We start from the raw sequence: 26,600 nt of genomic DNA, 5'->3' as shown, positions 1-26,600 counted from the left end.
TAATGTGAAGATATTTTTATGAACAACAATACAATTGAGCTTTTTTTGATATCTGTGTAAATTGCAATTTATTTCCTTGGCTCTTATGATGGTGATAGTAAAGTACAGCTTTGACTTATTATTTTATCTAAAACTGTATATTTTGCTTGATACATTCTTCATAGAGGATCTAATATATCATACCTACAGTACATATGTATGTACAATTGAGTGTCTCGTCTTGAGGTGTATATATTTTTTAATGTTCTTTGAACAAAGCTTTGCTAAAGAGATATCATAATAGTAACAAATGGGCTGAATTTCTCACAAGCGTTAGAATTTATTAATAATATCGCGTTTACACTTTTGTTTGCCCGATTTCCTCTCTCGTTTGGTGGTGTCTGTATGTGTATTAGATCAGTTTTGAAAGCTTTGTCATCAGAAATGCTCTCGGAAGTTGATCATTGGCTAGCCGAAAAATAAGGAAGAAAGTCCGACCGGTATTGATAATGATAATTGAATAAGCCTTTGTCATTGGTACTGAATTTTACGTGGCGGGTCCCAAACCCAGCGCATAACCCTATGTAGGGGATGTTTCGCCTTCTCACATTAGCTCGCCCTCGAACGGATGTTCTTAGAATACTCAGAGGATACTTGGTCAAAGACCGGAAGTAGTGAGCTGCTTGAGCCATGTGTAGATTTATTTATATGACATTGACATAGTTCAGCGAATTAAAAGGCAGCGGCTACGCTGGCTAGGTCATGTTGTCCGGATGGATGAAAACACTCCAGCTCTGAAAATATTCGACGCAGTAACCGCCGGGGGAAGCAGAGGAAGAGGAAGACCTCCACTCCGTTGGAAGGACCAGGTGGACCAGGACCTGGCTACGCTTGGATTATCCAATTGGCGCCACGTAGCGAAAAGAAGAAACGACTGGCGCGCTGTTGTTAAATCGGCTATAATCGCGTAAGCGGTTTCTACGCCAATTAAGAAGAAGAAGAATTGAATAAGTACTTCCAGAATTATTTTTGTTTTGGGAAAATCGCTCAGTCAGAGCTTACGTACAATGATGTGATGGTAAGTTACCATCGGATAACTGAAAAAAAGAGAGCGAGAGAGAGATACAAAGAGAGAGAGATAGACAATTTTTACTTCAAAATTTAATGTCTACTTTAAACAAAACCTTCAAAAAGATCAATATCAAACCTGCTGTCCTTAAAGCCGATTAGCCGCTTCAGTTCAGAAATGCTCTTGGAAGTTTAACATCGCTTATCAAAAAGGCACGAAAGAAGTTCGACCGAAAGATAGTTAATAGTAACCGAATAATTTCGTTCAAAACTACTTTTCGTTTTGAAATTCGTTCAATAATAGCCTACAGGCAGGGAGCTGAAAGGTGTAAGCCACCATTAGGGAAAGTAGAGACGGAGAGAGAATTTTTACTTCGAAAATATACCGTCTACTTTAGTCAATATTTTCGAAAATATTAATAACACTTCTCTATTTATTATCTTTAATGCCGCTTAACCACTTCTGGACAATATTTTTCGGCTAAAACGCATAAAGTACTATTATAGGCTCTATGAGCGAGCACTGCACGAAAGGGTATACTTGGTTAGTAAAAAGGCTGGTTTTTACGATATAAAAAAATCTATATAGATCTTGAGCCCATAGTGGACGAAACGATTTGAGTTTATCAATAATCTGTTGTGGCGGCTGATTTATATGCCAGGCAAGGCTCGTTTGATTGAACATACATATGTATGTATATGAAATTAAAGAAATATGTGAAAATTTAAAATTGGACTCTACAATACTGGGCTACCCGCGGTAGGGCATGCCTGTCGTAAGAGGCGACTAAGATCCTGGCTGAAAATCCTTACCCAATTTTCAGGGCGCTGATCGACGCATTGTATTGATCCGTTGTGCTTTTGAGCACCGTGGAGTTAAGCTTTTCATAAGCAGGATCCCACGTAAAACACATTGACAGTTTACAATACTGGGCATAGCTCTTCTATATATTTACGATGTATGTATACTCTCAAAAGCTACTTGTATAAGATTTGAAATCCAAGTTATAGCCGAGTTTACAACAGCGCGCCAATCGTTCGTACTTTTCGGTCTTTGGCGGCAATTGGAGATCATAGGTGTAGCCTGGTCTTTCTCCACCTAGTCTTTCCAACGGAGTGGAGGTCTTCCTCTTCCTCTGCTTCCCCCAGCGCATATGCGTGGAATACTTTCAGAGCTAGAGCACTTACATCCATACGGACGATATGAGCTTGCCAGCGTAGACGCTGTCTCTTAATTCGCTGAACTGTGTCGATGGCGTCGTATATCTTGTACAGCCTATCGTTCCATCGACTGCGGTATTCGCCGCTGCCAATGCGCAAAGGACCATAAATCTTTCGCAGAACCTTTCTTTCCTAGGACGGGGTGATGAGTGTCTTGTAGAACTACATAGGTCTTTGTTCGTCAAGAGAGGACTTTACTTCTTAATTGCCTACTCAGTCCGAAGCAACACCTGTTGGTATGAGGGTTTCTACGTTGGATTTCGAGGCTGACGTTGTTGTTTGTATTAATGCTAGTTCCCAGATTGACGAAATTATCTACGACTTTGAAGGTTTTTAAACTTTACTTTCTTGTGAGTAAGATAATATTAAAGTCTCTACCAGGCTATTGTATTTCGGCCAGTTATTTGTCCGGTTTACCACTTCTTTAGTTTTAGGAAAAATATACGACGTTTACATTTTCTATTTATTTCGTTTTTTCTTTAAATTTTTAATGATGTTAGAATTTAATCTCCCATATACTATATACTATAAACCAAATGTACACCATATGTATATACTATGATATTTTTTCTACTTATCCATGAATCGTATACCAATGTATGGCGTCCATTGTTTAGTAGTGTTACCAAACTAGGCTTGAAAGGTAATTAATGACTCAATGACTTGTTGAAGACACACTCGTACATACCATACATAGAGGCGGAAATGAAAATCATTACAAAAACGATATAGAAAAGAGAAGAGAATAAAAAGGTTAATGGAGAAAAAACAAAAATTCTACGCAAAAAATGAAATCAAAATACAAAGTCGGCTTTGTTATTTGTGCGCTTCTCTATTCGTTTGATTACACATTCGCTTGCCCTGCAATTTTTCGCGCTAAAAACATGACATCATTTCAGTTTTAAAACTCTTTTGTTATGAGCTCGAGTTGTTTGGCCTGCGAGTAAAGTTTTTATGCCTTAAAAGAATGTTTTTTTTATCGATATGGCTGAATGAAGAAGTGAATAAAATGAAGAAATCTGGATATTTAGCGTATATATGGTAAATTCTGGCTTAAAAATGTAAAAAAAACGATTACAGTGGGGGTTTTAATATCTGAAATTATATTTTTGAAGCACGAACGTTAAAATATTTTAAAATCTTTGATCATCAACTAATAAAAAAGCTACTCTGAACCTTTAATATTAGCTTTTTGATAACACAAATTAATATTTAAGATGAAACCAAATGAAATATGAACATTTTCTAATATTTATTTACAGAATATTATCGCTATTTGAAACAAAGTTCACAAGAATGTTTCTATGTTGAAAATTTAATGATAATTTGAGCAATATTCAATCAAATATTTTCAACAATGAGCTTGAAATACAAGCAAATCCAACCTCAGCCCACGCTTACCGCCTCGAATTACGGAAAAGTCTGATTACTTAGATGATACTTTATCTATCTGATCGTATTTGCTGCACTATGGTTATAAACACAAACCAATGGTAATTTGTTGTTTTTGCGGTTTCCTCATTGCATTGCATAGTCTATCAACATTTTACGAAAATATTTACGCATGTAAATATGTAAACAAAGAAGACTGATGTGAATCATAAAAGAGTGGTTAAGTGTAAACAAAATAAAATAATATTTACAATCAAAGTACAATCTTTCTTGGAGAATGTAGTAAAATACACTTTTTAAATAAACAAGGGACATATTTGGCAGGGTGCAAAGTGCACCACCACAGCACTTAGTGTCATAAAATTCCAGATGGTTCAAACCCCAAACTGAGAAATTGATTCCCGAACCGTTGGACTTGCCAAAAGCTTTTGGCACAGTCAATCATACAATGCTGCTTGAGGGCATAGAACATTCCATGCTACCTCAGGTCTGAAGAGGTGCACCAAGAACTATTGGAGCTGTCGGCAATCATCTGTACTGGTTCGAGATCAAAACTATAAATTAAGAATAATTAAATAGGTGGTTCGTCAGAGTGGTGTTTTTCTCCGTTACTGTTTAACTATATTTCGAAACTGTCTCAACCACCAGAGGGATTTCCATCACCTCGTACTCTGTTGATTGAACGAAGGTGTTTCATTGATTACTAGTAGTACACCGACCAGACTTCGGACGCAACTAACTTTAGACACGCACTGACCATTATTCGCCGGAACCATTAACACCTTAACGACTCTTTCTCAGTGAATGGCGTATTTGGAGTCAAAACACCATCGATTGCTAACGAAGAACTCGAGTTGCCGCGAGAATATAAGCGACCCTTGCACAATTTCGTTCTGGATAATGTAGCATGTTTAACTCCGGTATCCAGGAACGACCTCGACATACTAAGTCCAATGTACAATAAGTCCCCGTATAACTACTTCTTTGCATACCCATCAAATACACCTCTGGCTACGGTCCTACCCCGTGACTTCTATGAAACCCAACACGACACTTATCACCCAAGCGAGAACGTGTCCAAAATTTTAGATTGATATCTCAAAAACTGGCTGACTGGTACATACAGGCGGATATGGAAAAATCGACTCAGCTCGTCATTCTTATCATTTATATATTTACATATTTTATAGGGTCTCCGATATTTCCTTTAAGAAGTATGACATATCGATGTTTTAAACTGGAGGAGACAATTTTACTTCTTTTTGTGATATATCCCAATATTTATCGTACGAGTATCATAAATTACTCAGAGATGATAACAAGATCTTCAGCAGAATTTCAAGTTTTTAGCTGGATATCAAAATATAATTTCTTCTTATAAAGTTTTGATTTCATTATAAACCTATTTTAATTAATTTATAGGAAATCTCTTACATCTTAGATTGCTAGCATTGGATTAAGGATATACAACTTTGATGGTTTGATGGATATGTACACCATATATAAAATGATCAAGTGTCCTTCATTGACATCCATATATACGGAAGCTGATTAATAAATTAAACTAGAATGTAAAATTCAAAAATGCAATCGCAGCTATCTTGGCCTCGAAAAGGGAAAAATAGAGAGGTTGTGTACGATCATATGAACTGCATATTCAGTTCTAAGTATCAAGATCAGAGAAATGGTAGCAGCGTTTTGCCAAATTTATTGGCCGACATATTCACGACCGTTCAGCCTCTTGCCTCGAGTGAAAATTTTTTAAACTCTACCACTTGCCGAAATCGCTTAAAAAAGGCTTGGAACAAAATAATCATTAGTGTTGAGTATACGCTTGTCTTTCTGAAGTACATAAAGTGCATTCGGCGATCTTTACGACAACAAAGAAGTTCAGTTAAATTTTGTGTGCTGAAACGTTCAGAATATTGGAAAAGGACTTCAATAATAACTGCTTGTCGCGAGCAAGAGTTTTTGATAGGTACAAATTATTCAAAGAGGTTCGATAACACATTGACGACTAACCATGATCAGGACAGCCTTCAACTTCAACTGATGATCAACAAGGATCAGTGAAAACTATTTTGAAAGCTCATTTGGGCCTAAGAAAAGTAAAAGCACAATTGGTTTCAAAATCTTTAATTTTTTTTTCAAAACAGCGTCGCTTTAACGACTGTGAAACAATGTTTTCCGACTACCAGGATGTCTTGAAACGTATTATTATTGGCGATGTGCCTTGGATAAATATATGCTTTCGACCCGGAAACAGACAATCAATCGGTCGAATATGATGGCAAAGGTGAGTCAAACCCGAGAAAACCACGTCAGAGCTGATCAAAAATAAAAGTTATGTTGAAAGTTTTCTTCGATTATTGAGGTGTGGTGTATTCCGACCGGCCAAACTAGCAACAAGGAATACCTTGTGGGAAACCGTTTTGAATCAATTGAAGATATTAAATGTTTATTGCAATGCGCATTGAAGGCTATTCCGGAAATTGACTTTGACAACAGTCTCGAGGATTGGAAAAAGCGATGGCACAAGTGTGTTGATACTAAAGTGGATTACTTTGATGGGGACGACATACATTTTATTTTGAAGAATAAATTAAGAATTTTAAAATTATGAAGAAAGTCTTACTATTTTTGACCCATAGTTAGTCGACTGAAGCTAATTTGATTGCTAGTAAAACCAAGTAAAATAAATTATACATATAAAATTGCTGCGAAACTTTACAAACAAGATTCAATTAAAACTATTATCACAAACATTGCTTGTACTCAGACACTCAGTACATACGATATGTAAGAATGTATGTATGAACCGAGCGAACAAAACACACAGACCTTGAAAAGAAAGAAAAAGTCAACAAAAAAAAGCAGATAAGTATGTACGTTTTAAGTTTTAGTAAAGCAATTGCTCAAGTATATTTTACAACAGACATTCAGCAATAAAAATGAGAACGAAACCGGTGGCGAGAGCTTTTAAATGTTTATACGCGGAACATTGAACAATGGAAATTAATATTATTGCAATTATAAGCAATCAAAATGAAATTTATTGCAATTATATGTAAATGAAAAGCACAGGGCGACTAACACGCCCGCCAGTAAGGGGAGTTAAGGGTAAAAGAACGCGCTACACGTAGCTTATGTAACAGTTATATTTTCTGTATGTGTGTGTATGGAGATAAAATTTAAATTATACAAATATTTCTCGCATTTTAAGGTGTAATAATCATTAACATTTCACGCGCCAAAAAGTCGTGTTATCAAGAAACGAAGAATAGAAAATGATATAATAATAAAAACAAAAACAGCGACACGCTACTTTGTTATCAAAGACGCCAAGAATTGTGTTGACACTGGCGGCATTAAACGGGTACAAGTGTTTAGAAGATAAACCAGAATGAATGGCGTGGAAATAACGTAAAATGCATAGGCTTAGCGAGGCAGTGTTTACTCTCCAGTTGAATATTTCAACAATACATGTGCATAAAAATATTTAAAGGGTGTCTCAAGGGGGGACGAATGAACAATTAGTAAATAACCTGTAGAACATATCAATGAATCACTGATATGAACTGGTAACACAGTCTTCTTTCTATTTGTATCTAAAACGCCATGAGTTGAGGATGATATATGGAAGAATCAATTTTTATAAGCAATCTGAAACCTACGGAAATCTGCAACTGACTTTTTGTCCCGCGTTTTATGTAAATATTCGGCTAAAAAAAAGGTCAGTATTTCTACCAAACCTAGAACCACAAAATATTAAACAGAATGAACAGATGAAATAATTCAAAAACTTCTTTCAAAATATATCGATATTATTTGGTGTTCATCAAGTGTATAAATTTGGGAAAAAATTTATTTTAAGCTTGAACATTTTTTTAAGGAAACTCTATAATATATTCATGTCCGTCTGTCCGACTGTCTGTATATACGCGGAGCTCAGTGTTTTGAATATCGCTCTGAAATTTTGCACACTTTCTCCCCAAAAAGCTGCTCATTTCTCGGAACCGACGACGTCGGACAACCATAGCATATAGCTGCCATACAAGCTGAACGATCGGAATCAAGTTTTTATATCAAAAACATATTTTTCTTAAATATACTTGCTATGAAAAACGCACCTGAAGGGTAAAGGGTAGCTTCGGTTTCGAAGTTTTGGAAAAAAAGAAAGAAAGAGGTAAGTCCGGGTATAACCAAACATTTTATAAACTTGCAACTTGCTAGGATTAAATTGAGGGAAGTACCTTCAACTACATAAGGCTTGCTAGTTAGTTAGTAACTCACATATTGGCCGTTATATTCCGTGACCCGGAAGTTCGAAAATCTTTATATTAGTATTTGGGGGCTAGCTGGTATATGCGGGCTTTTGGCACACAGAGATAGTATTGCCAGGAAAAGGTTCTCCCTGAATTTCAATTATATATCTCACACATTGACCGATATTTTCGGCAAATAGTCAACTGTAAGCACTGGGTCTACATATTCAGAAGCTAGGTTTCGGTTCGATTTGGGTAATTTTTAGCCATAATACCTCAAATGTACTATTCGTGCACAAACCTTATCCCGAATATTTCCCTGGCTTTGATTCCTGCAATTTGCAAGAGTGTAAAATATCCGGTTGCACCCGAACTTAGCCCTTTCTTACCTTTTCGATGTAGTTTTTGCATTTTCAACGCGTCTGCAGAATGTATGTTGTTTTTTAATAAACATTTTTAATTCCCGTAACAGTTTTAGAATCTTTTATTTTCAATGTGGCACCTAAGTTCTTCGGAAGCCCCTAATTGAAACCGGTCACTCTTAACTCCGAGAAACATTCAAGTTTGTACTGTTGCTTTACAGGTTTTCTGCGTTTTTATCACACAATTTTTTGCCAAAAAAAAGTTATTCGGTGCTTTCAAAGAACAAAATGCTTTGTTTTGAGCTCAGACAGTTCTGTAAACAACAATGCTAAATAATTTCAAAGAATGAAAGTCTGGTACAATTAAATTAATTTGATTGATCCAAAATAGAAATTCTGAATTTGAAAGTGCCCAGAGGCACTTCTTTAACAAACAAAAAAATAAAATTCGACAAATTTATCAACCTATACTCAGTGGAAAATCTAGCATTTGGCCACAACTGCTTATTTAGAGAAGACTAAAAAAGAACATTATTCAAAGAGAGAATTTTCAGCTGACAAAATTACACCTTAAACCAAGAAGATTGCGCGGCTCTCACTATATAAAAATTTACTATGCAAATGTATGTATGTATGTTTATATGTGTGTCACATGTAATTTATGTGCCATTCAACTTTCCATAAAACTGTTCTAGGTAATATACGATACCGGCATGATGGTGAGCGATTTTCTGCGATATGGGCCACTTGTTTCGGCCATCGATAGCGATTGCTTAGTGCACAATTTAAAATAAGCTTATGTGCATATTTACATACACATACAATGTGTGTATGGGGTAAATGGAGAAATTGTAATGAATTATTCAAGGCGTGAGTTACTGGTCAGGCGGTTGGGTTATTGACATATTGGCAACGATTTTGTTGTTTCGGTGTTTTATGACGCCGGCTTTAGCTACTCATTTTCTGCAAAGCAAGCGTTTTTGGCGTGCTTTTCTTTAATTTTAGCCAATTTTATTTGCATTTTTTCATAAACCATTTGCACTTGTTTATTCTTTTCTTCGAATATAGAATTTATGAATTTAAAAAACAATTTATTTGTATCTGGCATTATGAACTGCTGGCGAATCACATAACACAAAGCCAGCCAAGTGTTATTTTTATTGTTTAATTAAGCACATACATATGTGCATACTTAAGTGCGATTTCATTAGAATTACTCTGCCAAATGTGAAAGATTATTACACATACGTTATTTAAGCAAGTCACTGCAGGTTCTTCTTCAAGTTTTAGCAAGTCGAGGCATAAAAATATTCTTTGAATTTGAATTTGAAAAAACTTGCATACGATCAAAGCAGAATTGCCTGTTTACTTCAACTGTGCGCACTTGGTACTGAAATTTGCGTTTCGATTTTAATTATTTTATTCTCTTGGCAGCTGCGTTGCTTAACTGCGGAGCATTTTATTTTAAATTAAATGTGTTATACTGTAGAATTACTTCGCCTACTTCAACTCGTTGACAGTTTGCGGAATGCGAGCACTGAACTGCACAGAATTTCTTTCCGCATGCCACCAGTGGGGGTTTCACTTTTGTGTATCCACCTTTGGCGGTAAAACATAACCCACAATTGTACATACATATGTATGCATGTGTACTTCATTTCACTTGTTCCTTTATTTATTTTTGTCGGTGGTACATACGTCATATACCATATGTGTACGTGTGTGTGTAGTGCGCTACCAAACATGAAGAACTCACTCAATTCTCGGTAGGGCACTCACTTTGATTTACGCTCTTAAGCGATTGCTACTGCAAATGACTCATAGCATGTAATGAACTAGCTGACAGCTACAATATTGCGCGCGGAAATATGCTGCACAGTGATTTGGGTTTAGCAAATTGTGAATGATGGTCTAAGGCTCCAGTTTTAAGTTAACTTTTTTCGCTAAAATTATACTTCTTTTCCAGCAACTGTTAAGTAGCTTAAAACCTGTTTTTATTATCCATGAGTTCCAAGAATCATCATTAGTTATAAAGACTCTTTTGAAGAAGAATATTACCCTAGTAATCGGGAGTTGGTATCAATAATTTTTTATAGCGTTCAAACATATGTTAAAAAATAGGATTTGCAGGAGCGAAATTCTAAAAGGCCAAACGCCCTCTGAAGTTTCTGTTCTTGCCTAAAAATTATCCATTGCCATTTACTTAGGAGAGGCCTGAAACGATTCTTTTACATACGGCATCTGGTCTTGGACCAAGTATCCTATATGTAGCTAAAAAACACCCGTTTGAATGCGAGCTAAAGTGAAAAGGCGAAACATCCCTCCCCGGGATTGTGGACTGGGTTTGGGATCTGCCACATTAAAAAAAACATGAATGTTTGGCTATATATGGCTCATTTGCCCCCACGCTTCGACGGAAGAAAAGGACGATCTGACCGAAGACATCTTCTATAAGGGCTTGCAACGCACCTATGAGAGCTGCCATCGTTACAACGTCAAAATCGTGCTTGCCGACTTTAACGCCAGTGTGGGCAATGAAGGAATCTTTGGCACAACGGTTAGCAAATTCAATATCCATGATGAAACATTCCCAAATGGGTTGAGGCTGATCAACTTAGCATAGAAAAATTCATCAAACTACCTGCCTGTTTCCAGATAAAAAAGCCACCAACTAGATAGACGGAAGACACACACGAATCGAAAAATTAATATCAACGAGACGAGTTTTTGTTCGATAAATTATTTTCAAAAAACCATAAATATTGCCTTCTTGAGTTATTCAATACATTAAGATACAAAATCTCATCTAAAGAAATGATTTGAACTAAGAGGTAAACTGGGTGTTTCATAGTCCGTTTTTCGAATGAACACAGCAGTGTACTCTTGTTTTTTATTTCAACTTATATAGTCAACAATTTGATTGTAAGAAAATATAAATAATGGGTTGTCAAAAAAGTCTTGCAGTATTTTTATTGAATTTATTTTTTTTTTATTGAAATTGAAATGAATTTTGACCGATGCTACGGCTGCTACTATGCCGGTCTCTTTCGACCAATTCAGCGATTTTATCGCAATTTTCGACGACAGGCCTTCCGGAGCGTGGCGCATCTTCGACCACCTCTACACCAGAACGAAAACGTTGAAACCATCGTTGCCAGCGGTGGAAATGGAAACTGTATCGGGTCCATAAACTGCACAAATTTTATTGGCGGCTTGAGATGCTTTTTTGCCTTTATCGCAGTAGTACATACTGTAAAATATGCCGTATTTTCTCTTTATTTTGCTCCATGTTTGCGACGCTATAACTCACGAACGACTTAAAAGAAACGACAATCAATCAAACACATGTTAGCGCGTGAAATGAGCTGTCCAAAAAGGTATAGCATGACCCAATGCGACGAATAAAACTAGAACTACGCGCTTTCAGCGCCAACTAGCGATAATACCGCAAGACTTTTTTGACAACCTATTATGAAAATTAAAATCTAATTTTGTACGTGTTTTTATCCCTTGCGTCCCACTGTAACGCACACCAGCGGAAATCCAATAGTCACGCCGGCTCTGTCGCTCAACATTGCATTAAATTCTTGTATCGCAATTGGAACTTTTGCAAACTAAGAATTTAAATATTTATGACAATAGGCAGCAGAAGTAGAACGCACACACAAACAGACAGATATACTTGTACATGTATTTATGTGTCTATTTGTATAATGCGAGTTTCAAAATAGCACAATTATTTGCAACTATGTACATATGTATTAACCATAAATTCGTTGACGAAAATCAATACAGAGCACAATCACGACTCAAATCAAAATGTGACGAACCGTTTGGAACATAAAAACCGCCACAAAAGGGAGGGAGCGGCTGACGGAGGAAGTGAAGTTAGTTGAATGTACAACGAAGGTGGCAACCTAAATAGAATTCGCTTGTAGCGCATAACATTTAGGATTACGAATAAAATACAGTAGAAGAAAGTAAATAGGAGTCAAGCATTTACGGAGATAATTAAAAACACGCGACACACTTTCTGCTTGAATTCAAAATATTTTTATTTTATTCTTTACTTTCTCTTTATTCTTTGTTTGCTTTGCATTTAAATAGCCGATTTCCAATCAAGTTATTTGTTGTTTGTATGTTATTAATTTCACAATTTAGCATATTCACATTCTGTTTGTAAAGAAGAAGCTACGATGTGCAATAAAAAATCTGCCACTCACGAGGTGGAATAAATAAACCAAATATCCGCAAAAAACCCCAAAACACGCGAAGATCAAGTTAATCCAATACAAATCCACTACTTCAGGTAACAGAACACAACAGTTGCAGTAGAAGTAGAATGCTAGCAATAGCACATTCGTGAGAGAGGTTCAAAAGTCGCCAAATACAAATGAAAACACAAACAAACTCACACATGCACACACACTCACGTGCTTGTCACTGCAGCGGCAATAAAGGTACGAAACCGAATGTCATAGGTAGCGGCAGCGCAGAGTGGATGCAATATTTGCAGTTGCCATTGTGTCTCCTGTTCCGCTGCTCTCCCTACGTACGACTCAGCAGACGTGCGCTTGTTGTTGTTGGCAATTCACAAGTAGAGAATGTTTTTGTGCGTTGTTTGCTTTGCTTTGCTGCCTCTTTTCTTATTAGTAATATTTTTCGGGTTTTAATATTTTCATACGCGCACTTATTTACACACAGAATGGCAATTTCAAACACTTGCTTATGTATTTCTATATTATTCACTCAAATATATACATTTACACACACAAATAGCGGCAACAGTGCCAACGAAACGAACGCCGGACGACACTCGCCAAAACACCACACACAAATAATTTAATTCCAAAACACTTTGAACACTTTACCCAACCGCTACTCGCATCCGCACTCGATTGGCAACGCCAGCTGACTGACTCGCAAGCATTTGCAAGCTATTGCGGAAGGCTGCTTATGGAGTGTTTAACCCGTGTATGACTCGATTTGTAATTTTGACACACTGCTTGCAGTGAAGATAAGGCAAAACTTAAATTATTTTTTTTTTCTTATTTAATTGAGTGTAAGTGTACATTATGTGTGACTGATTGGTATTGAGACTGATTGGATTGAATACTTTTCGTTTAAATATAACCCTTAATATGGAAATAAATATTTATTACAACCAGAAAATGTTAAAGCTTTTCAACGAGTTATTTATCTTATCTCGAAATTTAATATGAAAACAAAAAAAATCCATTTATTTTCAATTTCACTCTAGCTGTAATATTAAAATACTAAGTAAGGGAGGCTTTTGAAATTATTCTTTTCAAATCCTTAGGTACTAGGATATTAACTTTGTTATTATGGTAGTGTTTTTTAAATCCTTGTGTCGATATCCATATATAAAATTGGGGCTTATATATATATATGTACTCGTACCGGCAAGGAAGTACGGGGCTCTAAACCTGATTTTTCGATGAAATTCGCATTTTTTTTGCACATATCTCGTAAATGTACTTAAAAAGTCGAATATCTCGAGAAGTATTAATGATAGCGATTTTGACCATGGATCTTTTTTGTAGCAAATAAAATTTCCTACAAGTTTTAGATGAACATTTTTTCTATAGCTCTTGTCATTTACGAGATATGTACAAAAAAATGCGGTTTTCATGGAAAAATCAGGTTTAGAGCCTCGGTGTAAGTTACGACTTTGTTGCTCTGGGCACTTTTGTAGAGTGAACAATTCTGAGAAATATCTGTCTAAAGTCAAAGCGATGCCATAAAATATCTCTGATCGGTAAGAATTTAAAGAAAAAAGTCAAGATTGTAGTGTATTTTCTATGGAAAATTTTTACAGGCCTTGGTCCAGTTCTTAATGTTAATATTTAGGGCTAAAATTTTTCAGGGGTTTTTTTTTAGAGTATTTCTAAGGAAATTTCGTGACGGGAGTAAAAAAAATTAATAGTTCAAATAAAAAAAGCACCCTAATATACATTTCTATATACTTTCATATATGATTATTTGTTTGCTCCTTCTGTGTTGGAAACTTTTTGAGATATTTCGTAGACATTTGTTATCTAACAAACAACAATAAGGCATTATTTATTAATTCAAATGTGACGCATATGTGCTAGCCACCGCTAGATGTCGCCGCAACAAACGGAAGTTATTATCATTTAATAATCAAAGAAGAGAGCTAAATTGGGGCATAGTTGGCAACGCAACCACTTTCAAATTACTGCAAAATGAAATGCTTCTAAATTCTTAGAGCAACAACAACTTTTCGGTGCTAAATTATTAGTTTATATGAACAAAATCAATGTGGAATAGGAACTCAGCCAAATTAGTACACAGAGTGAAGCTTAGACAACCGAGTATAAAGAAGAACGAATCTTATTCATCGTTTCTTAGAAGTGCAATTATGCAAGAACATACATACACATATACAGTGAATACTCTAACTTAAATATATGTATGTACATTATATAGCATACTCGTACGAATTTAAATGCGAATGTCAATAGTGTTAGCATTGTGGAGCGTCTCACATTGAAGCTGAGTAATTGTTGCGCAAATGCATTTGCGAAGCATTTATCACTGTTTTGTTGCTAATTAAATTTCAGACGTTCAAGTTTTTACAACTCAATGCTGTTTTTAAATTTTTCGTTCGTATTTAGTTGTTGTTTAAAATTAAAACACAAAAACCGCAGAGCTTGTTGGCAAAGATTTACAGGAAAACCCGATATTAATGCAAATTAAAAATACTTTCTTACACAAAAAGGGCTTTATAAAGAAAAGTAGAAGATAATATAACAACAATTTTTTTTTTAATTATTTATAAGAATAATATAAAAAATACATAAAATGATTTTTTTTTGTTTGATTTAAGTAGGTAACAGTGATATGTGTAATATGTAATTATAAGTTCTAGAAAAAATAAATACATTACTTCTTCAATAGAAGGTTTAGTAATCCGGGCCTTATGTTGTATAAGTGCAATCGGGTTACGCTATACAAATATGGCGATATAAAGATAAGATTTCGTACTAAAACTTTCGCAGACAGTCTTGTGATTGCTTGACTCAGCATTTTTCGAAAGAGAAAATATCATAATTTCAAATTTTTCTTCAATAGAGATAAAAACACAAACCAGGCGGCTAGGGATCTAAATAGTGTTTACCGTCCCGATATTGCAACAGGCAATTGTAGGCGATTTTGGATTCGTCGATTCTGTTCCAATAATTTTGATATCAACGATACACCACGCTCTGTAAAGGCAATTGCCGAATTGCGAAAGGGATCGTTGAATCCGATAGCTCAGGAGCAAACATTACAAAAAAATTAAAACAATTGGGAACCACTAAAATCTGGCTGAATACAAAATAAAAATCGATGTACAATTAGCTTTACAAAGTAAACAGGACTTAAAGAAAAAAAAAACAGAACAAAAGATTTTTCAGCAAAATCAATTAATTTCATTTTATATTTATTTATTCAAAATAGTCTCCGTCTGCTTCAATACAGCTTTTTGCCCGCACCAAAAGCATGTCGAACGAGTGTTTTAGCTCGTTGGCCGGTATGACCGCCAGTATGGCCGGACAAGCGTTTTGAATGGCCTCTACGTCTGTATAACGCTTTCCTATCATGGGCAAATGCATTTTTCCGAAAAGAAAGAAGTCGCACGGTGCCATATCAGATGAATGCGGGAAGTGGTTAATGGTTAAAATGTGATTTTTGATCAAATCGTCCTTCGAATAAATCGATCGATCGATAAATCGATGTCTTGGAGATGCTCAATTCCATTTCCATGAATTTCAATGAAGATTTCGGCTGATTTTTGATGAATTCACGCACAGTTTCGATGGAATCTCCGGTGATAACGGATTTTGATTTCCGGTGATCACGGATTTTGATTGGCCCACATGTTGATCGTCATTTATGTCCTCACGACCACTTTGAAAACGTTGAAACCACTCGTGCAGTCAGCTACGGGATAGGCAATTATCTCCATAAATTTGTTTCATCAATTGAAACGTTTCGGTAAAAGTTTCACCAATTTTAAAACAAAATTTAATGTTGGCTCTTTGTTGGCAGCTCATTTTCGCACCGATAACACAAACATACTGACACTTAAAACGCAATAACTTCACTTCCAATCAATGAAATGCTATGAAATTCTCACTGGAAAATCGATAAAGATAACAGATTCTAACGCATCAATCGACATATAGATGGTGCCACCAGGGGGCGCTAGATTCCTGTTTACTTTGGAATACACCTTGTATGAATGGCGCGCGAGTTAATGCAAAAAATAAAATAACCTGATGAATCCAATATCCATTTGCGGGTAGTAGTCGAATTACCGTGTGCTAGCGGAAACGCTAGGACTTAGGATCTGGGAGGACTTTTTATATGTTTGGTGGGATTGAAATAGAAGAATAGATAGTTAAGTTTCATCCGAAATTAAAAGTTTACGCAGAAGATTTAAAAGCTTTTTCTCATTAGCCCCCATGGTGATCGCTGTAAGCTCAGTTTTTTGTACAAGCCATATTTTCTTATATAACTCAAATAAATATTTTAAGCGCTTCGTCTACTGTATAATGAGTGTTTTGTTTTTGAGATCTGACAACTAATTAGAAACGAAAATATTTTATAAGAAAAAATAAATGTAATAAAAAAATGTGCTTACTTTCAGTCAGTATTTTATTGCTTAACCCTTATACTTCAATATGACTTCACATTCACTGCGAATTGACGTTGTCAGACTCTGACAGCATACCGCTGGTGTTCAAGTGTGGGCTGAACGAAGGAAACTCCAAAATATTGATGGAATATCCATCAAAACACTTTTGTGTCAACTTCGGCGACTACTTTGGATCCTTATCTTGTTGGAATTTCCATATAACAGGCAAAGTTTCCTCAGCTCATGGCTACATGACAATTTTTAGGATGTCGACGTATTTCTCCTTGTTGAAAATTCCATCAATCTTACGGAGTGGACCAACATCATTCCAGGTAAAAAACCGCACCATTTATACTCCACCATGCTTCACACACGCGAAACATAGCGAGGATCAAATTCTTGATTGATTGGACGGGCAACATATGTATGTACCTTCGACCATCAAGACCTTTGCGACAAATTTTTGTTACAACGCTCCAAAGGACATACCTCCACTGATTTGTTGACCAAGACCAATAAGAGTTGGCAAAGTTTACGCGCCGTTTCCTTTGAATCTAAGTCAGAAGTAATTTCCTGCGTGATGCCCTGCCGTGAAGTCCACATACGACCAAACAGTGGGAAATGGTTTTATTGGATATTTGGACATTATATTCGTCTTGAATTTCATATGGAATCTCAATGGAACTCTTTTTTGGGTCTCTTCGGGAGATAGTGGTATATTTCTGTTGCAGTTTTTCGGGTTTTTTCTTTGAGTGCAATATTGAAAATAGTTTTAAAATTCTGTATATGCCAAGAGACATTCAAAACATTTTTTTTGAGCATTTGAGCTTATTCGAAATTTCTTTGCACATCTTTCTGAACCGACAAAGGACAAAAATGTAGCTGCGAAAGGTAGGTGTACAGCTACAGCGTTTCCTCATTAAAACTGAACTTGAATAATACATTTTTATATATTTTAAACCACAACTTTGAAACACAGCCTTACCAGAAATCTATAATATTATTAATAAAAACAAGAAAAAACATTAACCAATTTCTTCGGAGATTACATTGTTGCCTTAGAAACTGATCTGTACCAAATTTGGTGAAGATACATTGTCAAATGTGAAAGTTTTCCGTACAAGAACTTGATTCTGATCGTTCAGTTTATATGGCAGCTATATGTTATAGTGATCCGATATCGGCCGTTCCCACAAATGAGCAGCTTCTTGAAGAGAAAATGACGTTTGCAAAATTTCAAAAGGATATCTGAAAATCTGAGGGACTAGTTCGTATATATACAGGCGGACGGACGGACGGACGGACGGACAGATAGACAGACGGACATGGTTAAATCGACCATACTGATCATTTATATATCTACTTTATATGGTCTCCGACGCTTCTTTCTGGGTGTTACAAACATCGTGACAAACTTAATATACGTACATATACCCTGTTCAGGTTATAATTAACAGCTTGAAGAATAACATGAGATAACTTATCAAGAGACACGATTGATTGGACGGATCTCTTAAAACATTGTCTAACGAAATTAAATGATGTAACCTCCGTGTCTCATTGACAGCCAAAGCAGAGCACAGTACTTAATTTTTGACAATTGCTACAGCTATAGCTTTTTACCTAACAAAACTTCGAGCAGAGCAGAGCATGTATAGTACTTTTGCATTGTTATGCTATGGCTCTGCTACGGCTCCCGTCAAAGTGAGAGCGGTAGCAATAGCAAAATGAAATGTTACGGGAGTAGCGTAGCTTAAACCTAATCGAGATAGAGATAAAATTATATATGTATAGGAATACAAATTATCAAGATAATGAGATGAGCTGAACTCTGGGTGACTGTCTCTCCGTCCGTCTAGAAGGTTTAATGTACATAGCCCTTAGACAACCTTAAATTCTTAAACTAAATCAACCAAAATTGCTCAGGAAAACCTTTTCGGTCCCTTTCCGACAGTGGATTTTTAAGGTATGGCATCTTGCATCTAAAAATTTCCAATTCAATCTGGGGATCTATATTACTGGAAGTGTAATGCAGTAATGGTTAAAGTTTTCTTCATAAAATTGTATGGAAACATTATTATTATTATTTATTATAGTTGAAATTATAATAAACTTGAAAGAAACATACTTCCGAATGTATTTCAGTAATGCCACTAGTTAGCACAATTTAGCCAGACCTTCTGATAGAGATAATAATTTTCCACTTTCCGACTCACTTTAAGCCGTTTATATCGGTCAAGATATGTGATATTTCAAACTTTACATAAACACAATGTGCTTTATGACTTAAATCGGGATCTAGACCGATTATATTATATAATGATATCGGTTTCATTGGTTGAATTTTTTCTCACATACCCTATACGAGTACATATATGTACTTGTATCTCTTTGGTTAAGTTTATATCACATAATATATCTTAATTTTAGTTAACAAGGTTGATTTTAATATCAATATCTCAGATTTCAGACAAAATGTAGTAATGAGAATAAATGAGTATGTGACCTGTAATACACGTATAAGTTAATAAGATGCTAAAGACGATTGTTATCCTTTCACCTTTTTGCCGAAGTTTAAAGTCTATCATTTGTTGATTTCATTTTTTAACAATCGTAAGTCATTGCAAGGGGAATACTTTAGAGATTTATTATATTTTATTTACTTTTTGCCTTCATCCACGATAAACAGTAAAGCCTACCGTCACAGCAGTGATGTTTTGAGAAATAGCAAATAACTCCAGCTGTACCACTTCACTTTCCTTGCCAAAATGAAATAAAGAATAGTCAAGATTTCCAATTAGTTTATATTTTATTTTTGATTAATTTATTTTAATACATACATATTTACGTACATAATTACATACACTCTTTTCGTCAACAAGGTTTGTATAAAATATTTTTGTAAATTATTATTTTTATTAAATATAGATTATATTAGGCATATATTTATAAGGCATGCAAATTTTTGTATATTTTATTTCAAATTTTTTTTAACATTTTGCAAAATTTGTCTTAATGCCAATCGCTTTTTGAGAATTTATAGTTCGCGCTTATTTAACTAATGACTTAATTTTATCTTTCGTTATTTAAGGAAAAAATAATACACTGGGTTAATATTGATAAATTTCGTACTTAACTTAACTTATGTAGGGTTATATATAAGTAGAAGTAGCAAAAAGACGCAAGTATAATACAGTAGCGCATATTGAGACAGATTTGAGTTTTTTGTTTTTTTTTCTGAGTTTTTTTCGAGGACATAGAAGTTATAGTGCAGTGCAAAAGTTTGAATTTCGAATATTTATTACTAATATGGAGAAGTAACGGTTTTTAGTTTGCTTTTAATTGTTTTTGGATGAAAATTAATTCGCACTCAAAACTTTGAGAGCATCGCCGCTCAGCAAAGCTTGAGTGCACTCGTTAATATCGTAAAGCGTTCAAGGCCAAAATGAGACTGTGTGTAGAGTTTGAGGTTAGAGCGCTGAAACTAGCTTATTTACAATTTTCTTTGATTTTTTTAAGTAATTAATTTTACTTTCCAACAAACAATCTTAGAATTGTACTTAATAGTAAGTGTTATTAGCATTATAATAATTATTATTTTCATTATTTGTGTTACATATTACTGGGTGGTCCGCGGGAGCGGTGTCCTTGCGCGTGTCCGGTTTGTCTAGAGCCGGGACGTGAATGTACAATTGCGTAATTGTCGTTATCAATGGGAATCGACCTTCAAGAATACACAATTTTTAAAAGAACTATTTGTTGTTATTGTAAATTGTTCGCACAAAGTTTTCAAGAAGTAAAAACAAAATTGTTAACAGACAGTTTTAGTAATGGACAAGTGAGACAAATAATTGAGTGACAGTACAGTGGGCGTGTAAAGTGTGGCTACCACTTTGGTATAATATTTTTTGGAGTTTAAAAATAAAATAAGAAATAAAATATAATTTATTAACAAATATGAAAAATAAATTACAGTTTTTGCGGATTGAGTTGCAGTAAGATTTGTGTACATTAGAGCAATAGTTACATTTTGAGTGTAAAATATTTTGAGCGAAAACAATTTGAGTGAAAAATATTGAACTATGTGCCCGTTGGTTAGTTACAGCACAACTGCTAATAGTTGCCAGATTTTTTGTTTTAATTTTACATTAGTATTTGTACTCTAAAATTATGGTAGTTGTTAAACAGTTAAATATTACATTATTATTAACACATACACATACAACTAAACATACATTGTGGCGTATTGGATTTTGTAGTATTTCACTGTACTCTGTGGTATTTCGTATATGTGTTGCTTGTCGGTGGCCCAAATGGCAGTGACAATTTTTTAAAAATTAAAAAATTATAAATTAAAATTAAAAAAAATATAAAAAAATATATTAAAACAAAATTAAATTAATATACAAAATATGGTAACATTTCTCAAAAATAAATAATTATAAATTAAAATTAAACAAAAAGTTATGAAAAAAATTATTCAAAAAAAAACTTGAAAAAAAAAAAACTAAAAAAAATATAAAAAAATATTTAAATAAAATTAAATTAAAATACATTTATCAAAAATAAATAATTATAAATTAAAATTCAACAAAAATTATGAAAAAAATTATTAAAAACAAAAATAAGATAAAAAATTAGTTAAAAAATATGTATTTAAAAACAAATTTGAAAAAATTTAAAAACATTAAACTTTAAAAACAGTACAATGATAAATAGATTTAAAAAAAATCATAAAAAACCATTAAAATAAAAATTATCAAAAAACAATAAAGTTAATTAATTTTTTTTTTCAAAATTTCCGAAATTTTTGAAAATTGTGTTCTGGCATGCACTTGTCAACTCCTTGTTGTTTTGATTTTCTTGCTTTTGTTGTTGCCTTTGTCTGCTCGTGTTATCTAACACATACTAGCACATAAACATACACATACATAATTTAATGCATTATTATTTTGTTTTTGTTGTAATTTTGTTTTTGTAAAAAAATGTTCTTTGAGCGAACTTAGTATCTATCAGACCTATTCGAGTGTATCGTCGAGCCACCGCTTGTGTAGCCTTTATGCGCATCACGCCCATGCAGTGAGTAACGCGATCCATACTGGCTACCGTGCCAACTTCTGTACGGATCGTATTCTTCAATGATAGATGGTTCTTTTTCGATGATCTAGATTAGTGACAACAATAACGGCCGGGGGGAAAAAATAAATAATGATACACATTGGTTAAATTTCGAACTTTGGTATGAATGAATATGTTGTTGTTGTTGTTAGTTTTGATAATTACCTCGGTGTTCGCACAACTACAACTCATTGCGGTGCAAAGGAAAATGTTCATCAACAACATGATGAGGAAGAGTACGCCGAGAGTAATGGCCAACCAGAGCAGCCATGGTGGGTTGATGGTGTCCTCACATGTGCTGGTGACCACTGGAAAGGTGGAGAAGTGGATTAATTTTTTTTTAATATATTAATAAATAAAAATAAAACAAAAACATAGTTTTTTATTTGATTTGTTCATAAAAAGTACTTGAAACCAAAGTTGAACGCAAACAATTTTAGAGCGTCTTTGTTGGGCCTTAATATTTGCGATGCACCAACAAAAACAATAATAACGACACTGAATATCACTTTTGATGCCTTAGCATTTCTAGTTTTAGGTCTCTTAACCACTTGATGCTAATAAGCAGTTAGCAGATCTACTTCTTCCAGATGTAGCTTTAAGGAGGTATGCATCCATACCGCTGGCGCAAGGCTAAGTTCCCGAAACTGGGCTAGCTAAACCGCAATATCGAATACATTGAGTTCTAGATAAAACTCATAAAAATTTCTGACTTTAAGAACTTGCTGGAAACTATAAAGTTGATGATTTTGCAAAGAAGAGTACTCTCTTATATTTATTACCAGACTGAGACCTAGTGGAAGTTCCTTTTACTTCTAACTGTCTAGCCTTGTCTGTCTGTCTGCGTTAAACGTAAGCTTAATGAATGAAAGGAAATCTTCTTAGCTTTTACAGCTTGAAATTAATTTGCCTGCTTATGACTATTTAAGAAGTTTAGACGATAAGAACATGATTGGAATTGTTCAAGTGTGTCTTCATTTTTGGGTAAGTTTAACTTCGCTCTAACTTCTTTTGGCGCTCTAATTTATAAGCTATGCTACTTACATGGCGCCTGCGAAGGATCCAGCACAAACACAGTGGTGCCCGCTAAAGAACCCTCCTCATTTGGACCCAATTTAGCATTGCCACCTTTGCTAAAGCCAACCGCACCCGCACCCGCACCAGCCAAAGCGATTTGTTTGCAATCTTCATCATCCATGCAACGTCCATAACATTGAATCACATCGCACTGCAAGTGTACCTCAGAGTCTGTTTGAAGTAGAAAAAGAGAGGAGAGAACAAATTAAATATGTGAAATATTTTTTTTTAGCTTTGCCGTTGAAAAATTAATTAATAATGAACTTTTTTGTGAATATGAAAACAAATGTTTCTAATTTGAATTCGAGGTCAAGAGTTGGTAATAATTTTAATAATTTGAGAAAAATTTATTTCTCACAAACATATCGTCACCTAAAACACAAAACCATATTTCATCAAAATAATCGAAATTATGTTTTTTATTGCGTTTCACTACAACATAATACATATACACTGCGCATCATCAGGTTAGCACATACCCTCTTGTAAGTGCTTTAGGTTCGAAACATAAAGCGCTAAAGTTTTTAAAATTAATAAAAATATTTTTGTTTATGGCCCATTTAATTCCGAGTTAAAAAAAAAACAAAAAATACTGGTTTTTTATTTTTGTAATATATTTATTTGTTTTTTTTTCGAAAAATAACATAAAAATTAACAATTCAAATTTGGTCATCAGGTTAGCACACATGCTTTTTTTTTCATTGTTGAAAAGTTTTTTAACCATGAAATTTTTTATGAAGTGTTACATATAGTAATTTTAACATTTTTATACAAAAATTAATAATGTGCCGATCCTCCCTTGTTGAGGATTACCTCATAGATTCGATTGGGAAGCGATTCATATAATTTTCCAATATAATTAAGTGAAATGGTGGACCAAGCGTCCTTGTTGCCTTCAATTAGCTCCTCTTTGTTGGAATATTGTTTCCCAGACTCGTAAACTTTACGAGCCAGCCATCCCCATACGTTTTCTATTATATTGATGTCGGGTGAATAAGGCGGCCACTGCATTAGACGGTCATTTTGGTCCTCAATCCATGGCTTAACCACCCGGGCAGTGTGGATCGGGGCATTGTCGTGTTGGAAAGTCCACGGCAGATCTCCGAACACGTTTTGGAAATGGGGAAAAGCTATTTCAAGTACGTTTTTGTAAGTGCTTGCATTCACATTTGTAGTTAAAAACTGTAACTCGCACGTACCGTAATAGGAGATGGCGCCCCACACCATCACACCCCCCACCCTACTATGAAGGCGATCCAACTGATGTTGCTCTTTGCGAAGATCATGGAAGTAGTAGTTGTATCCGTCCGGACCTTCCAAATGAAATTTTTTTCATCCGAGAAGACAACGTAGCGCCAATCAGAATTCCATGTCATGTGCTTTCTAGCAACGTTTAGTGGGGTTTTTTCTTTAATTTCAGTTTTTTAAATGTGGAGCACTACGTATCACTCTTTGAATTGTAGATAAGCTCGCTTTAACATTAACATTTGCCCTAATCTTTGCGGTCGAGGCGTGAGAATTTGAGGCTTCTCTCAAAATTGCTCTCTTATCAGCAGCGGAAATCACTCTATTAGTCCCTCCTTTGCTATTTTTGCCATAATTCAATTTATTGCTGGGGAATGCTGATATAACTTTACGACTTCTGCCCATTTTTTTTGGATATTGAACTTATTGACATCCCTGCTTCCTTGTAAGCTTCAATTTTGGATCTCTCCTCAACAGATAGGGATTTTCCTTTACCCACATTAAAGCGAATAGTTTACTTTAGCAGTACAAAAAAATTGGTTGCAATACGCATTCAACTGTTGAAGATAAACTGAAAAGAATTTGCATGTGCTAACCTGATGACGCAAAAATACAGCACACTTCTCCATGAAAAATAATAGAAAATAGCAAAAACCAAATAACGGGATCTTTCTTTCACATGTTCTCTTTGCCAGTGATGGTGTATACGAAGATCATAAAAATAGAGTAAAATAATTTTGCTGCATCTTAACAAAAACAACTACAAAAGCAATTATATAAAGCTGATAGGGGCTGTGCTAACCTGATGATGCGCAGGTATGTACATACAATCAGCTGCCTCTGTCAGTTATAACCAATATATAACCATTTTATAACCAAAACTCAAATTTTTTTCAATATGAGTCGTTTCTATTATATCGTTTTACCTTCACCTGTAAACTTATGAAATGTGATGTTACGCTATTTTGCATTTTAGGGGACGATGTGTGTATTTAAATGTAAACCAATTTTAGAACATACTTGCTTGGTATAACATTCATATTAATAGCAATAATGTTTAGTCGTTAAAAAAAGTCGGAGAACTTCGATTTTATTATCATTTTAAATACATTTTTTTATTAAAATGTGAAACAACGTGCTGCTCAAACAAATATTTTTAAACATAAAATATGATAACTGAAAATGGGTGAAATTGGATGGTGACCACTCATCATATTATCTTTATGCAAAGCGATAACTCACTAAATATGTTATTTAGAATCAAAAAAACTCCTATATAGTACAGAAGAATTTCATAGGAGCTGGTATCAAAGTTGGACAATAAACCTAACACCGGCCACTTTAAAGTGAACTCCGATACCTCGAGAACTACTCCATCAATTTTAACCAAAGTTGGTGTTTTATCCTGAAATTCCCATCTTACATCCTGATATTCCCAACGTACATTAAGAAAATGGGTGGAACTTTTCTGAAAGTCACGCCTACTTCACAGTAACAAAATCTCAAATTTTCAACATGATTATTTATTTTTACAGTTTTTAAACCTAGAGCCAATGAGGTTACGGAAATTATTATTGTAATAAAACATTGCACAAATGGTACAGCGAATATCAATAGGGATGACGAGACTTTGACAGCTCGTGGCGGCCAAGTTTGTTTACGGATTAGTGTCAAATTTTGTCAGTGTACTAAGTAAGGCCTGCCGTAAAAGATAGTGTTTACCCTTTGTTGATAGAATGCTGTAAATGATAGAAGCCAACGACGATTTTCATCAAAATTCATCAACAAATCTCATCATCTTCTCAGAGAAAGGTCATTTCTGGATTAATGGCTTTGACAACAAACAAAATTGTCGCTATTGGGTTGAGTTAAATCCGTTTGTGGTTCAGGAAATGTAATTGTTTTTTCTTTCTTTTGAAATAAGGCACGAAATGCCGTTACCATCAATACGGAGCGTTATCGTGGAGATTATTATCATTTTCGAATTTTTTCTCTCATTCGATGAGTCGATCTCTATTTCCAAAAAGACGGTGCGGCGCTTCATGTGTCACATTTAAACATGAACACATTGAGTGCCAAGTTTGAGGCTAGTTAATTTCGAGAAACGGTCCAGTAAAATTACAGCCAAGATTATGCGATTTAATGCCTCTAGATTATTTTTCTGGAGGTATGTAAAATTAAATGTTTACGATAATCAACCAGTAAAGC

The 26,600-nt window shown here is 34.7% G+C and overlaps 2 protein-coding genes across 6 annotated transcripts in view; both read right to left on the bottom strand.

Annotated features, from left to right (window-relative positions):
* LOC120782203 (bestrophin-1) overlaps positions 1-13,185 on the bottom strand; it is a 59,017-nt gene extending 45,832 nt beyond the window's left edge. For 4 of the 5 annotated variants that reach the window (XM_040114392.1, XM_040114631.1, XM_040114716.1 and 1 more), the window contains exon 1: positions 12,721-13,185. The gene's annotated coding sequence lies outside the window, so the exon portion shown is untranslated. Of the gene's footprint in view, positions 1-12,702 lie in introns of all 5 variants that reach the window. The other variant, XM_040114473.1, reaches the window with a different exon arrangement.
* Positions 13,186-19,895: 6,710 nt separating this feature from the next.
* LOC120769743 lies at positions 19,896-24,374 on the bottom strand. Its single transcript, XM_040096939.1, has 5 exons — positions 24,347-24,374; positions 23,115-23,318; positions 22,236-22,378; positions 21,971-22,116; positions 19,896-20,676 (listed from the first exon to the last, which is right to left on the bottom strand). The coding sequence occupies exons 1-5, from the start codon at positions 24,372-24,374 to the stop codon at positions 20,565-20,567; spliced, it is 633 nt and encodes a 210-aa protein (XP_039952873.1). The 3' UTR covers positions 19,896-20,564.
* Between the last annotated feature and the right edge of the window lie 2,226 nt (positions 24,375-26,600).

This window comes from Bactrocera tryoni, chromosome 1 (genome assembly GCF_016617805.1).
Source record: "Bactrocera tryoni isolate S06 chromosome 1, CSIRO_BtryS06_freeze2, whole genome shotgun sequence".
Taxonomy (NCBI): Eukaryota; Metazoa; Arthropoda; class Insecta; order Diptera; family Tephritidae; genus Bactrocera; species Bactrocera tryoni.
Note: the sequence above shows the minus strand (reverse complement) of the source record. Positions and strands in the feature narration are given on the sequence as shown.